This window comes from Phaenicophaeus curvirostris, chromosome 24, assembly GCF_032191515.1.
Source record: "Phaenicophaeus curvirostris isolate KB17595 chromosome 24, BPBGC_Pcur_1.0, whole genome shotgun sequence".
Taxonomy (NCBI): Eukaryota; Metazoa; Chordata; class Aves; order Cuculiformes; family Cuculidae; genus Phaenicophaeus; species Phaenicophaeus curvirostris.
In genome coordinates, this window is record NC_091415.1 from 6,959,378 (window position 1) to 6,975,968 (window position 16,591).

Here is a 16,591-nt window from a genome sequence, read left to right on the forward strand (position 1 = left end):
CTCCCTTGGTGGAGCTTGAGGCCATTCCCTCTCGTCCTGTCCCCTGTCACTTGGGAGAAGAGCCCAGCTCCCTGCTCTCCACAACCTCCTTTCAGGTAGTTGTGGAGAGCAATGAGGTCTCCCCTCAGCCTCCTCTTCTCCAGGCTAAACACCCCCCGCTCTCTCAGCCGCTCCTCATAAGGCCTGTTCTCCAGCCCCCTCACCAGCTTTGTTGCTCTTCTCTGGACTCACTCCAGAGCCTCAACATCCTTCTTGTGGTGAGGGGCCACCGCGTTGGCACGGGCATTGCCATCGCACCATGCTCAGCCTGACCCAGCATGTTCACGAGCTCACCCCCAGCCTGCGTGTGAGCGAGGCAACGGGTCGGGGGTTCACCCACAAACAGCACGGGGATTCACCAAATCACAGGGGGTCACGGCTGCAACCCAACACGGGGCCACCAAGACATGTGGGCGACGCGCGTGTGTTGCCCTGCATTCCAGACGGTGCCCCAGGTGTGTGCAGCGCGTCATGGGGCGCTGGGGCTCACTGCGAACTGTGTGCACAAGAGGGGATTTGTGCTATTTTTACCGACCACTTGCAGTCAGGCTGCGATTCCAAACTCCCCCTCTGCCGCCGGCCCCCGGCAGTGTGCGGCTCTCCGGGCTCCAGGCATCACCTCCCTCCTGCCCAGCCCAAGGTAAGGCGCTGGAGTCCCCGTGCCTGTGACTCTGCGTGTGCTTGTGGTGACAGAGTGAGACCGCAGGGGTCTGCACGTGTTGGTGTGGCTGAAAGGAGCCCCCAGCACATGAATTTGTCTGCACTTCTTTCCCTCTCTGAGGCTGCTCAGACACTGTCTCAGCTCTTGGAAAGAGGATCAGTGAGACTGTGATGGGGAGAAGCACAGCTGAAATGCCCAGCTGGGTTTTGGAACTGAGATTGACTCCATTTTTCTGAAAATTGGCAGACAGGACCATTTTGGGGAACAATTCCCCGTGTCCTACCCTGACTACTCGTGGTGCGACCAGGGAGGTGAAGGTTTGAGTGGGGCATGTGTGGCATCATGTTCCCTGTGTGTGTGTTCATGGTGTGTTTCCAGCTCCCTGTGAAGTGGGAGGGTGTCAGAACTGACTGTGTTTCAGTTTATGGGGTACTTTCTTTCAAGGATTTCCATGATCTAATGGTTTAATAAGCATTTGAAGCTTTTCATGGCTGGCAGCATGCAAAATTAGCAGAATTAGGCAGAATTAGCTTGTCCAGATCCTCTCATCCCAATCAGAGAGCAAATTGTCTTGTGGATGCTGCAGATGCAGCTGAAGACCAGAAGTTCCTGCACAATATTCCTGGGGATATCTTATCAGCGTAGCTGAGTCCCAGCTGTCCTCTGGGAAGTCAATTTAGCACTACCTAGCCCTAAACATTGATTGACCTTGGTAGAGGTCATCAGCCTGAGGTGTGCTGTGGGTTCTACCTTCTAGGGACATCAGACTTTGCTCCAACAGGGAATGCTGGCGACGCTGGGAGGCTTCACCCAGCCCTTGCTCCTCTCCTGAGAGTTGAAGGCTTTTCTGCCTTCCCTGAAATAAACTGGGGGGGAACAGCTGTGACCCAACCTCCTCCGTGCACTGGTGCTGGGCAAGAGGAGCTGCCTTCCCTGCGACCTCTGGGAAGTTTGCTGCATCACTGAAACCCTCCAAAAAGTCATGGAACTGGCAGCTCTGGCTGCAGTGGGCTGATGTTTGGGGGAGAAAAACCTTCCTGTTCCAGGGACTTTTCATTCTAAATACAGGGCAGGTTCTAGGGGAAATAATTACTGCTGGGATTTTATCATGTTTCCCTCCCAAACTCCGTTCCTTCTGGCCAGGCAGTGGGGGAGACAGAGGGGACAGGGACAGCGGATGGAGGCAGGAGGTGCGCTGAGTGCTTTTGTTTGGCAGAGGCTCCACACATGCCTAGAAGCAGCTGTTTGAATCCAGAATTGTTCCTTTCTCCTTCCCCCCACCAGGAATCCTGGGGGTTTAGAACAGTTTCCAAATTTAGGGAAAATGCAAAGAGGCAAAAATCTCAGCTTTGCTATTTCAGTTTGAAGGAAAAGGACTAAACCCACCACTGGAAAATGCTTTTTCCTTCTGAAATATGGCATCAGTTTGGTACTCCTGGTTGGAAAGAGAAAAAAAAAAAAGAAATTATTAGCATTTTCCCCTACATTTTTCTATTTCTTGGGCTCACACAGTGTCCTGGTTTCTTGGTAAGAGAGGGAAGTTTTAGTAGCAGAGCTGTGAGGCTGTGCATTTGAAACAGCTGCCAAAGCATAGGGTTACCAAGCAAATTTAAAATATGAAACCCTGAGTATTTCACCAGGAACGTGGCTGCTGAAGGAATCCTCTCAGCCACTTGGCTGTACCTTGTTGCCTCTCGCTCCGTCACACCGGAGTTGGGTTTTGGCTCCACCACCCTGGTGATTGCCCACGGGGACCTGCAGGATGGGACTCCATGTGCCGGCACGGTGTGGGGGATCCTGAGGCACCCTGTTTTTCCTGAGCTTTCCAGCCACGCTCGCCTCTGTGTGCTCATCCCAAACTCGGGTGGGTGATTCAGCCAGTGGGGGAAAAGTTCTGGGAAAAACCTGGAGGAGCAGGAGACCGAGTCCTGCAGGGGCGGCTGGAGGCAGGTTGGAGCTTGCCCAAGATCAGTTTTCCTTAGAGCATGGCGGGTTTGTCTTGGTGTTTTGGATGGTGAGGCTGTGGAGTCGCTTCCCTCCATCGACAGAACGGGGCAGCACCGGACTTCAGGAGCATCCCACCATTGCTGCCTGCTTTCTGAGCTCGGGTGGATTTGGGATTTGCTCCTTTGTTTCAGCTTCTTTATCTTCCTTTTTGCAGGCACAGAGCACGCCGTCGCGATGCCAGAGCCGTAAGTGTCACGAGTTTCCCTCAGGTTTTGATAAATCCTCCCCTGGCTGCTGGGCTGCTCCTGCCAGATGAACTTATCCAGTTTTGGGGGGGGTTCAGCTGGGAACCTGACCCATGCTCAAGACCTCTGTGCCATTCCAGAGGAGGCCATGGAGGTGATCCGAGGGCTGGAGCCCCTCTGCTATGAGGACAGGCTGAGAGAGTTGGGGTTGTTCAGCCTGGAGAAGAGAAGGCTCCAGGGAGACCTCAGAGCTGCAAGGGGGGCTGCAGGAAAGATGGGGAGGGGCTCTTGATCGGGGAGTGCAGGGATAGGATGAGGGGAATGGTTTTCAGCTGAAAGAGGGGAGATAGAGATGAGATCTTAGGAAGAAACATTTTCTTATCTGGGTGGGGAGGCCCTGGCCCACGTTGCCCAGGGAAGTTGTGGCTACCCTGGTGTTCAAGGTGTTCAAGGCCAGGTTGGATGGGGCTTGGAGCCCCTGATCCAGTGGGACGTGTCCCTGCCTATGGCGGGGGCTGAAACTGGGTAGTTTTTGTGGTCCCTTCCAACACAAACCACCCCACGGTGTGATGATTCTATGGTTCCCCTTGAAAATACTATCTTCAAATAAAAATTCTTCATGATTTCAATGTCCTGATTCAAATCTTGGAGCTTTCCGAGATTGCAAAAAAGGGATCTGAGGTGGGCAGCTGCACTTGCTTTGTCACAAGGCTCTCGTAGCAGATTGTACAAACATAACACATTCCCTGGTGTGAACAGAAGTGAGAAACCTCCCTGCAGGCTTTCATGAAGCAATGACACAGAGGTGCCACAGCTCTGCAAAACTGAGCAGGATCCAAGTTTCACATGTGCTGACCCTGAGCTGTGCAAGGCGCACGTGAATAAGGGTATCTTGGCCTGAACCACAGGGATTGAGTTGAGGCTGGCACGATGGCCACCATGACAGCCCGTGTGCCATGCTGGAGTGGCATTTTGGCTTTCTGAGCAGTGGCCCTGAGTGCCCACTGCATTCCCAGGGAGCCCCATCATCTCGGAGCTGGCTCACTTACAGGTGGCAGCTATTAAATACAGAAATATAGCAAACAACTGCAATCATGAGATGCTTTTCTTGACTGTCAGCTCTTTTCTGGCTCTTATTCACTGTGCTCTTCTCTCATTCCTCGTTGCTCCTCCCTGAATTCACACCTGCCAGCAGGGAGGTAAGTGCCTTTCTTTTTGGGTGTGATCCTGATGTTCCTCTGCATCTGCTCTGGATTTGTTTTCAAATGGTTTTTTTTCCCCCCTCACCTTTCCCCTAGAGAAAATCCAAGATCTCAGCCTCACGTAAACTCTTGTTGAAGGTGAGTCCTGAGGGCTGGAAACTCCCTGGTTTTTGTCTTGCTGGGGAAAAGGAGCCAGGGTTGAAGTACGTGGTTGGTGGGACACAGCGATGAGGCACGGCAGAAGTATGGGCCCTGGGGAGCCGCTCCTGGTCCCAACTCTTGTCTTCCCCCAAATCCTCACTCATGTGGGCTTTGTGGTCCAAACAAACCTCCCCTCATCTCCACTTTACTAAGGTGGGCAGAGACTCCAGTGCCTTCAGTTCTAAAGCCACAGACCTTGTGTTTGGGCCACACAAGCTTGGGAGGTCCCTGGGTGGTGGCTTGGGAAAAATCATCTGCTACCACAGCAGAGCAAACTGATGCAAACAAAGTGCCAACGTCAGCATCCATCAGGACCCCCACCCCCGCAGCCCATGGAACCTCTGGCCATGATGTTCCCCCTGCCTTCAGGGTCACCACATAAAGGTGCAGGGTTTTTCTGAAGTGCGCTGTAGCAACACGGTGGTTTGGGAGGCCAGCTATACCAGGGAGGAGGTTTGGGAGGCAGACAGGACTGTCCCATCTTACAGATGTTGCGCGAGGAGGCCTGTGGGGAACAGGGGAGCCGGTCTGCTCACGCTTCTGCCATTTACTTTTGCTCTTAGAGTTTGATGCTGGCAAAAGCGAAGGAGGAGTGGGAACAGGAGATTGTGGACAAACAGGCAGAGAAGGAAAGATACCTGGCTGAGCGGGTCACACCACTGAACACCACGGGGCTTTCCTTGAGCCAGCTCCAGGTATTGCTCAGGTCCGAGGGCAGAGGGACTTCCTTGGGAGCACAGAGGGGCGTTGCTCACCCCTCTCCTGTTGTGTTTGGCCCCCAGGACCTGTGCAGGGAGCTGCATGAGAAGGTTGAAATTGTGGACGAAGAGCGATATGACATTGAAGCGAAATGCAACCATAACACTCGGGAGGTAGGAGGCAGGACAGGCTGTTTGCTTCTACGTTAACTCTCTCTCATATGGTAGCTTGGTGCTCAGTGAGGGTCTACCATGGATGAGCTGGGATGTAAGACGTGCTCCAGGTTTATCTAAGGGTTGGTATTTGCTCTGCAAGTCATCTCTCAGCACAGGGTTCATCCCTGCCTGCTGGGTCCACAGGCAACCTCCTCCCTCTCCTGGTCACCCCTTGTGAGAGCTCCTTCTCGTGGTACAGCGTCCATCCCAGCAGACTGAGACAAGGCAAAGACTACAGCTCTGTGCACAGCCCCTTGGTGAAGGTGGTCCTTAAGGCTGCAGGAGAGGCACAGACTCCTCTGGGGCTTGGCGTTGGCAGAGATTCCTATTTCACGTGCAAGATTTTTGTGCAAGGTAGCCAAGTGATGACTTCCCACTCCTCCTTTCTTCAACCCGCAGATTAAAGATCTGAAAATCAAGGTCCTTGATCTCCGAGGAAAGTTCAAGCGACCCCCACTGCGTCGAGTCCGTGTCTCTGCCGATGCCATGCTGAGGGCTCTGCTGGGCTCCAAGCACAAGGTGTCCATGGATCTGAGAGCCAACCTGAAGTCTGTCAAGAAGGAGGACACGGAGAAGGTGGGTGTCTCTTCTAGAGGTCAGAGATGGACACACCTCCTAGGGATGCCCTTGCCCTTCTCCAGGGTCCCCTGTGAAGACTGTGTGGGTTGGGCTCATCCCTTGTAAGCCTCAAGAAAAGCATGGGGCAAGGTGCTGCCCATTGTTGGATGTTGTAAGACCACATGGGAGCAGTTTGACTGGGCTAGGTAACTGGTGGATGATAATAACTGAGATTTAGGGCTGTGCCCATGATGTTCTTCCCTCCCAGAGCATGTGGGGGTCTTCCAGCTGGGGCACCTTTGGCACATCTGTTGAGTTGCACTTGCAGAGTTTGGTCTTTGGTCTTCTGGGGATCCAGGAGAGCTCCTGTTTGGTGCAATCACACCCAGAAAACACCCAGGCAGCTCCCAGACCCTGATTAGATAACACAGAGCAGGTCCAGAGAGCACACTTGGCCTCAGATAAACGGTCCATTTCGCGCCTGCTTTGCAGAGATGTGAGAGGGTAAAGTCTCAATACTTGGATGGAGAGTGATGCCCAAATCTGCCAGGGTGTGCAGGTACCCCAGTGGCAAGAGTGGTGCCACTTCCCTAGGTTTCACCCTTTTGTCCCAGCTCAGCAGATTGGATGAGAATCTCAATTTTTGATGATTTTTCCTCTCTCCCTCTGTTTGCTACCATAGCCCATTTTCAGACCTTTAACTAGAAAAGAGTGTTTGCAATTCTCAGCACCAGGTGGTGAATAGATCTGAGTTGAATTTAGATGCTGTGAGATGCTTTGGGGCATGGCTCATAGTCTATGAGTGCTTGTGGGTGTGCAGAGCAAACACCTGGGCACGCTCTCAGAGAGATGATCTCCCCTTGCTGTTCCAAAAGCAGCTGCCAGGCTCTTACTGCCACACCAGCAACCCCAGTCCCCTCCAAGAGCCTGGAGAAGGTGGAAACGGGTTTTATGCGTGCTGCAAGGTCTACACAGAAAGTGTTTTTTTCTTGCATTTTCCCCAGTAAAAATTCAGAGTTAGTCTCAGGTGCTTGTTACTTCCTCCTAAAGGCAATTTTTGTGCCTTCTATTGTATTAATGCAACCGAGCCAGGCTTTGGAGGGGTATCCACATGGATCCACAGCTCCCTGCAGAGATCAGATGCTGTCTGCTGTCTTCTCGGTCAGCTCTGGGTGCAGGGACACGTGGCAGAGCTGATTCTGAGGGAGAAGATGTTTGCCCACACGCGGGGGCTGAGGGCTCGGTGCAGTGGGGTGGGACAGCGTGGGGCTGCCACCCGCCCCATCACACCATTGCTGCAACCCCCATGCCCGTTCCCCCTGGCAGGAGCGCCCCGTGGAAGTGGGCGACTGGCGCAAGAACGTGGAGGCCATGTCGGGGATGGAGGGGCGGAAGAAGATGTTCGACGCTGCCAAGTCCCCTACGGGCCAGTGAGAGGTAGGGGACCAGTCCTCCTTGCCCCATGATGCCCCGAACTGCCTGCAGCATCCCTGCTCCATGCTTGTGGCTGGGCCAACGCAGAAGCCACCCTCACTCAGTACAGAAAAATGCACCACGTACTCCATCTCCCACCCCACGCTTGGGACGGGTGCCTGTCCTGCATGTCCTCGCCTTGGAGTCCCTGCCAGCAGCTTTCCTCCTCTCCTGGCTCAACCTCCCCAGCTCTCTGGGGTCAACTGCCCACACCACCCTCATCCTGCACAACACGGGCATCACTAGCACTGACTTCAGGCTGCCGAGAGCAGCTCAGAAACTCCTCTTCTGCCCCACTGCTGTGTTTCTTTCCCACAGGAGCATTGGGAAGAAGAGCCTCCCCACTCCTGCCGCCTGCCTGCCTTCCCTTGCTGCCCCTCCACGCTCTTTACGCCCTTACCCTGAATGCACAACTGAGATGAAACACGCGGACAACTGTGTGGGAAGGAGATCTGAGCTTCTTTCTTTCAGCACTGCCGTCAGCCCTGCTCCCTCACAGCCCCACCACAGCGACTCCCTGCTATCACCTGCATGGGCCACGCTGTCTCCAAGGGGCCTCTGGCCATTTCTTCCCTCCCCACGCTGCAAAGAGGCCCTGGAGATGGCTGTTGGTCCTCCCACTCCCCTGTGCTCTGGCAGGAGCATCCTGAGATGTACCCGTGTGGCTGTATGTGTATTAAAGGACGGTCATGTGGGCAGACAGCCGTGTGGGCTCCTCACTGGGGGAGCGTTGGCCAGGGGCAGGTGCTGGTCCACAGCCCAATTGGGAAGGTGTCCTGGTCCTTTCCTGCTACCCTTCGATGTCCTTGTGCCCATGCTCAGGCCAGAAGCACGTCCTGGGATAAAACTTGCTTGGGGTTCATCTATTCCAGCCTCCCAGGATGCTCATTGGTGTCCTTGGTGCCTCACAAGCTCTGATGAGACCCCTGGCCCCACGTACGGGCCACCCCATTCCCTCCCAGTCACCACAGCCTTCACCGAGCTCCAACGATGCCCCAGCCTCCCAAGCAGCACAGGCGTGAGTCTCAGTGTGGAGATGGATGTCTGCTGGCCATCACAGGCACTGGAGCATTGGGAACTGCGGCAGCCCCATTTCAGGGCTTAATTTGAGCAATGTTTTGGGAGAGTATGAGATGAATCCACCTTTCAGAACAAACACCTCACGCTTCCACCCTAGTCCTATTTTCTTCTATATCACAGCTCCCAAATTGCAGCAGGTTGAGTGCAAGCAGCTGGAAATGTCGCAGCTCATCCCCAGAGCAGGGCTGGAACTGAGAACTGCTCACCCCACAAACATTGCACAAACATCCCACAAAATTTGCACCACGTTGCATCTTCTGCCTGGTTGCACTGCAGGAGATGCTGAGACTCAGCACCCCCCAGGGTGCTCTTGGTGGATGGAGCAGCACCTTGGCCATGTCCCCAGGGTGTCCAGAGGAATCAGAGCATTAGAACAGGCTGCCCAGAGAGGTGGTGGAGTCCCCATCCCTGGAGGCGTTTAAAAGATGGGTGGATGAGATGCTCAGGGATCTGGTTTGTAGTGAACAGGTACGGTTGGGCTTGATAATCTCAAAGGTCTTTTCCAACCTACTGATTCGATGATTCTACGATCCCCAGTTCCAATCCTGTTCCACAGGGGGGTTGCAGCACAGCCCCGTCCCTCTGTAGTGAGCTTGCAGAGTACAGGAACTACAAACACCGAGCAAAGTGCAGGTCCCCAGACAGGCACCAGAGCTGTAAGGAAAAGGCACCAAGAAGTGTGCAGCCTCCAACAGAGCTCAGTCTTCCCAGAAAAGCTCTGCATTTCTTCAGGGACAGAAAAAGGTGGCCCCATGCAGCTGGCTCTTGCAGGTTCCAAGACCGAGTTGGATGGAGCTCTGACTAACTTGATCTAGTTAAAGCTGTCCCTGCTCCTGCAGGGGGGTTGGACTGGATGACCTGCAAAGATCCTTTCCAGCCCAAAGAGGTCTATGATTCTATGATTTTCTGTGTCAGACTGCGGTAGCTCGGTGGACAGCACTGCAAGTGAGAGTCATCACAGGGAGGTGGGTTTGGGCTCCAAACCAGCAGCACAAACAGATTGCTCTGATCATCATATCCATTCCTTTGGCCAATTTGGGGATGCTGAGCTGAACTGCTCACTTTTGTCCCTGATTGAAGAGATTTAGGGCAGATGGCAACTGATGGAACACTTACTTATTTCTAGCATTGTCATTAGCGCCCAGGTTGCCACAACATCCAGCAGCTCCTTCACTGTGAATTTAAGGCTCAGTATGAAAACTGTTCCCCAGATTAGGGATAGATCAGAGCTGGCTGTCAGACGGAAAATGCACATTCACTCCTTTAGCAAGCACAGACGCCAAGTCTTCATCTTTCCACCTCACTTCCCATCCCCATCCCCATCCCCATCCCCACCTCACTAACTGGAGCCAGGACCACCTGCTCCATGACCTGAGCAGTTTCATGGCATACAGAGCATTTTCCACCCATTTTTTGCTTTCTAGGCTTAATTTGGTGGAGCAGCCGCAGTCTAGTGTGGCTTCAGGACTGTCTGACTGCTTGTCCTCACCCTGTGCACCCCAGGATGGACTCCTGACTGGAGTAGCCCTGGGAAGCAACTCTCCACCTTGGCCAACTCAAGTGGCTGCTCTCATAGGTGATCAGAGACGGCGTGTAGTGAGATTCCAGGATGCTGCCAGGGCCCAATCTGCCCCTCTACTGGAGGCAAAGGGTTTCGGCTGTGATCTTGTCCCTTCAAGTTTGCTGCCCAAGCGGAAGCCGTGACTAGACAGCATCCTGGGATCTCAGCACACACGCTATCCCCAGCGGGAACTCACACACCCGACAGCGATCCTGGCAGAGGAAGAAAGGTGTGTAAAGAGAGGCAATAACAGTTACCTGACCAACTGGTATAGCTGGAAAATGCAAGAGACGTTTCACGGAAACAAAGCCTTCTTCAGACCTGGAAGCAGAAAATGGCAAGCCTAGTCTGGGTCGAGAGCCGTTGCTCTGAGCTTAGTGCATTTATGCTAATTTGGCAATTAAAAAAAGGGATAGCATTTGTGGGGCAGGGAGGGACAGCAGTGAGATGAAAGGTAGTGTGGGTGATGGGTGCTGTGGGACCAGGCTCTGGCTGATGCTCAGCAGCCAGCCTGTGCCCATGCCCAGCTCATCATTAGATCCTGTGCACCGAGAGACCCGAAACTGCCACAGAGCAACACCTCAGGGCTCACCAGCACATCTTTGTAGCCACAGTAAGAGCCAGCTGGGTGTACTCGGCAAGGTCCCAGAGCCCACATGAACTCATCCTGGGCTGTAGATGACTCTACAAGGCTGCTTTGTATTTTAGAGTAAGGGGAAAACAGGAAAACCCAACACCAAAACTCTTTGCTCTGGAAGTTCCCCTGCTTTTTCAAAGGACAATGCTTCCCAGTCAGCATGTCCCACTTTCATCCTTCGTTGGTGAAAACCCACATGTATCTATCATGGGAAAACAAAGTCTTATGGATTTCAGCTTTATTAGAGACCTGGAAATCCCCCATCTCTTCACAGGGATTGAATGTCGAGGGGGGAATGCAGTTATCTGCTCTGAGCATGAGGTTGGGTTGTGGGGACTGGAAGCCACTTCTGCTCTGGAGCTGCTTCTGTGGCTCTGGCCCAGCTGGGAGCCCAGTTCTCGCCTTGGTAAAAGAGACAGCTTGGGCCTTTCATCCCAACCCAGCTCTGAAGTTCCACTGTTGGCAACAATCTCAATTTTCTCTCTCTGAGTTAGATGGAAACCCTATATAATCCCCTTTTACTGAAAACTCAGCCCAAATAAAGATGTCACAAGGCTTTTCCTAGGGAGAGAAGCTGATGTTGGAACATTTGCTGATGAAATGATATTAATTTCCAGAAGAACTGCCTGAGTCAGTCCTGTCTCCTTGAACTGAGCAGAGACCAGTCCCTACCAACCTCCAGGTTGGTCTATTGCAGCAAAGCAAATTCTATGCTTTGCCCGCAAAGCAAAGCAAAGCAAATTCTATGATTCTATGATTCTATTCTAAAGCAAAGCAAAGCAAAAGTGCTGGAAATTTGATATTAAATTGGACAGCCTAAAATAATATAAATCAACTCAGTGATTTTCTACTGGAAAGGTTTTGCTGGCCAAATTACAAAGAGGGAGCTGCAAAGGGCTTGGCCTGACGTGGTCTTTCAAAAGTATCCCTCCTAGCTGGCTCTGAAGTGGTCCCTTCCTTCCCTAGGATGCTCTGTGACTTCCTTGCTCATCGGTCTTGCTTAGGGACATCCAAACTGTGCCCAAATGTTTCCCTGAGCACATTTGTAGCTCAGCTGCCAGTTGGACCTGCAGAGGGAGGCAAGGGAGGAGGGAGGTCACCCCTGGCATGGGAAGGGGTGAACTGGAGAGGGGGCTGGAGAACAAGCTTTATGAGGAGCGGCTGAGAGAGCTGGGGGTGTTTAGCCTGGAGAAGAGGAGGCTGAGGGGAGACCTCATTGCTCTCTCCAACTACCTGAAAGGAGGTTGTGGAGAGGAGGGAGCTGGGCTCTTCTCCCAAGTGACAGGGGACAGGACGAGAGGGAATGGCCTCAAGCTCCACCAGGGGAGGGTCAGGCTGGACATTAGGAAAATGTTTTTCACGGAAAGGGTCATTGGTCCCTGGCAGAGGCTGCCCGGGGAGGGGGTTGAGTCACCTTCCCTGGAGGTGTTTAAGGGACGGTTGGACAAGGTGCTGAGGGACATGGTTTAGTGATTGATGGGAATGGTTGGGCTCAATGATCAGGTGGGTATTTTCCAACCTGGTGATTCTATGATTCTATGATTCTGTGATTCTATATTGAACCCCTCTCTCCAAGGATCCAACAGCTTCTCATGGCCACCACAGCACCCTGCCCTGTGCGATGGTTAATGCTGGGCTGCAGTCCCTGGGGTAAAGGTTAAACATCACCCCCCTCGCAGTCCCTGCCACCTCCTCAGCGGGTGCAGGATCAAACCCCGTGGCTGTGGATGTGCAGGAGGTGACCCAGGGGCAACCGCGTGGCATCCACAAGGTTAGAACTGGATGCAGCTGGACTGGCAGAGCATATGACCCCCCGCTGATAAAAGGGATGTATGTTCCTGAATTCTCCAGCAAAAATCTGCATGGACTTCAGGGAAGCAGACATTCACCTCCTTCTGCTGTGGGTAGGAGAAAACTCATTCTATACAACAGGTCTTTATAAGCCCAAGCATTCATTTCTTCAGGTAAGTATTTATGAGGATAAATAAACACCAGTCACCTCGAGGGTCATCACTGCGGGTCCTGTGTGCCCCCTGCAGTATAAAATGGGAAAAAAATAGGCTTATTCATTCCCATTTTTGCCTCCTGCAGTCCTCCAGGCTCAGGTCCTGCAACCCTGGGGTGGAATGGGGCTGGGTTGGGATGTGGTGCTTGGTGTGATCAGGGTTTGTCCACCCTTTCCATCTTTCCTTGCTGTGACCTGAGTCCTCTCACTCACATCAGAAAGGATTTCTCTTTCATCGCAACTCTTATGCTCTCTGAGGGATGTGGTCTGCCGTACAGTTTCTGGCAACGACTCACACTCCATGACCAGAAATGTTTCCAGTGGCACCACTGTGGGGAATGTTCAAGGTTCTGTGTCATTGGACCTGCGACATCAGAGGAGAAGGCATCTACTGAGGAGGCCAATCTGCAGAGGAGAATGTGTACCTGAAGGACACCGTGGAATCTGTGCAGCACCACAGTGGCATTTTTGAATCAAGATTTGTTGAAAATATTTTTTTTTTTCAAGAAAAATTTTCAGTTTTCAATTTTAAATGGAAAAAAGCCCTCTGCTGGCTGGGCATGAGGCAGCTGCCATAGCTGCTATTCCTTTCCTACAGAAAACAGAAGAGCCTGTGGTCAGGTTTTGCTGGGTTTCTGATCAAACTCACACCAGTCTCAGACACTTTCTGGCTTTCTTTGCACAGCAGAGGTAGCCCTGCATCAGCTTCCAGTGCATCCTACACGTAGAATCATAGTATCATGGGATGGTTTGGTTTGGAAGGGACCTCAAAGCCCATCCTGTTTTAACCCCTGCCATGGGCAGGGACACCTCCCATGGGATCAGGGGCTCCAAGCCCCATCCAACCTGGCCTTGAAACCCTCCAGGGATGGGGCAGCCACCACTGCTCTGGGCAACGTGGGCCAGGACCTCCCCACAATCACAGGAAAACATTTCTTCCTAAGAGCTCCTCTTTCAGCTGAAAACCATTCCCCCTCATCCCATCCCTACACTCCCTGATCAAGAGCCACTCCCCAGCTTTCCTGGAGCTCCTTTCAGCACTGAAAGCTGCTCTAAGGTCTCTGTAGAGCCTTCTTTTCTCCAGGCTGGACAACCCCAACTCTCTCACTCTGTTCAGCCCTTGGATCATCTCCGTGGCCTCCTCTGGATTCGTTCCAACAACTCCACGTCCTTCCTATGCTCAGGAATCCAGAACTGGACACAGGGCTCCAGATGAGGCCTCACAGAGCCGAGCAGAGGGGTAGAATCTCCTTCCTCCTTGCTGGTCCCACTGCTCTGGACGCAGCCCAGGACTTAGTTGGTTTCTGGCCTGTGTGCACCCATTGCTGGCTCCTTTTGAGCTCCTCATCTCCCAGCACCTTGAGACCTTCTCCTCAGGGCTGCTCTCAAACCATTCTCCACCAAGCCCAGATTTGTGCTTGGGGCTGCCCTGACCCGGGCGCAGGACCTTGCCAGCACCTGCAGAGCCCCAGCAAGGGGATGCAGGGAGGAGAGGGGAGCTTTTTAAAGCATTTTCTGATTGGATCTTTGTGAGCTGTTGTATCACTGCAGCAATGGGATGGCAGCTGAGCAAGGGTGAAAAACCCCTTTTCCTGGGCATTGAGCCCCATGCCCCAGCCCAGCAGAGGTGACTGGGCAGAGGATGCTGCTGACTTCTCTCTAGCACCAGCGGCTGAGCCCGTGGAGCCAAAGGAGGATCCCAGCTGTGGACGAGGCTGGGGGACCAGCACGGACAGAAAGGACGGAGATGGAGGGTTCACTGCTTGGCCCTGGAGCTGGATTGAAGAATGTCCTAATTACGGCACAGTAGTGGAAACTGGAAGCTCTCTACTGCCCTGTGGCCAAAGAAACAGGCTCTGCTTAGGGATGAGACACAAGATACTGTTCCCAAGGGAAAAAAACCTCCTGCTGATACTGGTTTAACTCCTTAGTGGGTATAAATGAGTGTTTTCTGCTGAACTGCATCAGATGCAGATCTGGCCTCCCTGAGCTCCTCAGGCAGATGTAGGTCTGCTGACAGAGCCCTCCTGTGAAGTGGCTGGAAAGCCACCCCAGGGCAAAGCGGGTTCCTGGGGAGAAGTGTGGTTTTACACTGCAGCCTTGCCTGCACACGGCAGAGTCCTGAGGCACAGCTCCCTCAGCCAAGAGCACGTAGTTTTTCTTTCTTGGTTGTAGATCTGGGACAGCTGATAGGACAGCCTGATGCATAACATTAATCTGGATAAATGTCAGACTGGTTCCCCTGAGCATCTCTGCCCTGCATGGACTCAAGCCCCCGCCTAATAGCATCTCCTCCAGCTTTGTGGACCTGCAGTTTGGTCTGGGCTTTGGTGATGAGCTCAGGGTGGCAAAATAGCTTTTGTAAAGGGAAGTCTGGCTTCACAAAGTGACCGGTGTTCACTGAAGACACCAATGAGCTTGTGGTTAACCAGAGTGACCTAGTAGATAAGAGTTTTCACGGATTTCCAGAAGCAGTGACCTTTAGGCCAGCCATGGCTAAGAGGGAAATTCCAAGTAGAGGTAAATAATCCATTAGCAGGTAGGAAGTAATGATAAGATAAAAAACTCTGCTGATAATTCTCAAGTATTTGTCATTGCAGAGATGAAGGTTGATCATGCAGATGTTCAGAAAGATCTTGCAGGACTTGGAGTTTGGGGTTGAAATGACAGCGGATCTTTGGGGAGCATGAAGTGATAGAGGGAGGGAAAAATCAAACATGACTTCATAGGTAAGATGATGGGCTCAGGGTTGGCCATTGCCTACTTGAACATGATAGGCTGGGATTATGGTAAACATGAAACAACATGAGCAGCACCAGGGAGAACGTGAGTTGAATGCTCTATGGCAGCAAAAAAATCAAAGCATGAGATATCAATGCTTTCTGCTGCCAAACAGCTAACCGGGACCTCAGTCAAACTGGAGGAGAGAAAGGAGCTTTTCCAGCAGTGGGAATAGATCTGGGCAACTCCTTGAGGAAGGATGGTTTTTTATACTAACAGGTTTCCTGGGTTTGAGACAAATTGGGTAAATCCATGGAGGAGAAACCCATTGAGGTGTCTTAAATAAAGAGGAAACCATGTTCAACTCGAAAGGTCTCTGAGCTGAAAATGAAGACCAGAGGAGTGTGAGAGGTGAATCTCATCAAGGCTCATCCTCCAATTAATCCCCAGCCACTAAATGCCTGCCCAGCGTTTCCTCGTCTTAATAATAAGAGGAATCACAAGCTGTGAGTTTTTATACTCCTTTGCCGTGTAGATCCTAGCTGGGGGTGTTCTTCATTCAGTCTAATCCTTTTTAAAATCCTGCTAAGTCCTGTGCTCCAGTGATGTCCTTTGGCAATGAATTTTGCAAGTAAAGTGCTCCCTGTGCATTAATCAGAAAAGTTTATTGCTTTATAGTAGCTTGCTGATGCTGAACGGCTATAAAGAGTTTGTCAGCAATTAGCAGGGTGCTTGCAAGGTTATTTAAGGAATTTTTTTCCTTATGCCACAACTCACTGAATTTTCTGTATGCATGAAAACACTTGAGAGACAATCGGTTGCTGCAAAGAGAAAGAAAAACAGAGAACGAGCTTGGAGTGGGCAGCTCATTTGACAGCACTATCTTTTAGAAATGGGATCTTAATCACTAACCTTTGATTAAAATAGTTGCTTTGATTGCTCAGGTCCCGGGCACACCCCTGCGGGTTGGAGGCATGTGTGACAAGCCCAGCCTCATAACCAGTCCCTCAGGCTGGTGGAGAGATGGATCTCACTGGGATCAGAGACTGAATTGCATGCAAGGGGTCCTGGATGAATTTTTCTGCAGGCGTCTGCTGCGATAGCTGCCTGGGAGTACTCTGGACATGGTTATACTGTGTGCTGGGGCTGTTCCTGGGTGAAAACATGGTTTGGACCTGGCTCTGTGGTATCTGGGTGTCCCTGTCACCCTGATAAGACCCCCGTTGCCTTCACACCTGCCCTTTGAAGGAGAGGGCTGTCCTGCATAAGCATGGGGAGATGGGGGCTTGGGACCAGCCTGTTTGATGGGCTGGGTCCAGACACACAATGAGACTGGGCTCCCCTCTG

At 52.3% G+C, this 16,591-nt stretch overlaps 1 protein-coding gene across 2 annotated transcripts; it reads left to right on the top strand.

Annotated features, from left to right (window-relative positions):
• Window positions 1-633: 633 nt before the first annotated feature.
• TNNI1 (troponin I1, slow skeletal type) lies at window positions 634-7,901 on the top strand. Of its 2 annotated transcripts, XM_069875841.1 has the most exons (8): window positions 634-679; window positions 2,862-2,896; window positions 4,191-4,232; window positions 4,859-4,990; window positions 5,078-5,167; window positions 5,609-5,785; window positions 7,094-7,204; window positions 7,559-7,901. In XM_069875841.1, exons 4-7 carry the CDS (start codon window positions 4,865-4,867, stop codon window positions 7,199-7,201), a joined length of 501 nt encoding a protein of 166 aa, XP_069731942.1. In that variant the 5' UTR covers window positions 634-679; window positions 2,862-2,896; window positions 4,191-4,232; window positions 4,859-4,864; the 3' UTR covers window positions 7,202-7,204; window positions 7,559-7,901. The 2 variants fall into 2 exon arrangements, with proteins under 2 accessions (XP_069731942.1, XP_069731943.1); XM_069875842.1 differs by lacking the exons at window positions 634-679; window positions 2,862-2,896 and adding an exon at window positions 4,072-4,091.
• The last annotated feature ends 8,690 nt before the right edge of the window (window positions 7,902-16,591 follow it).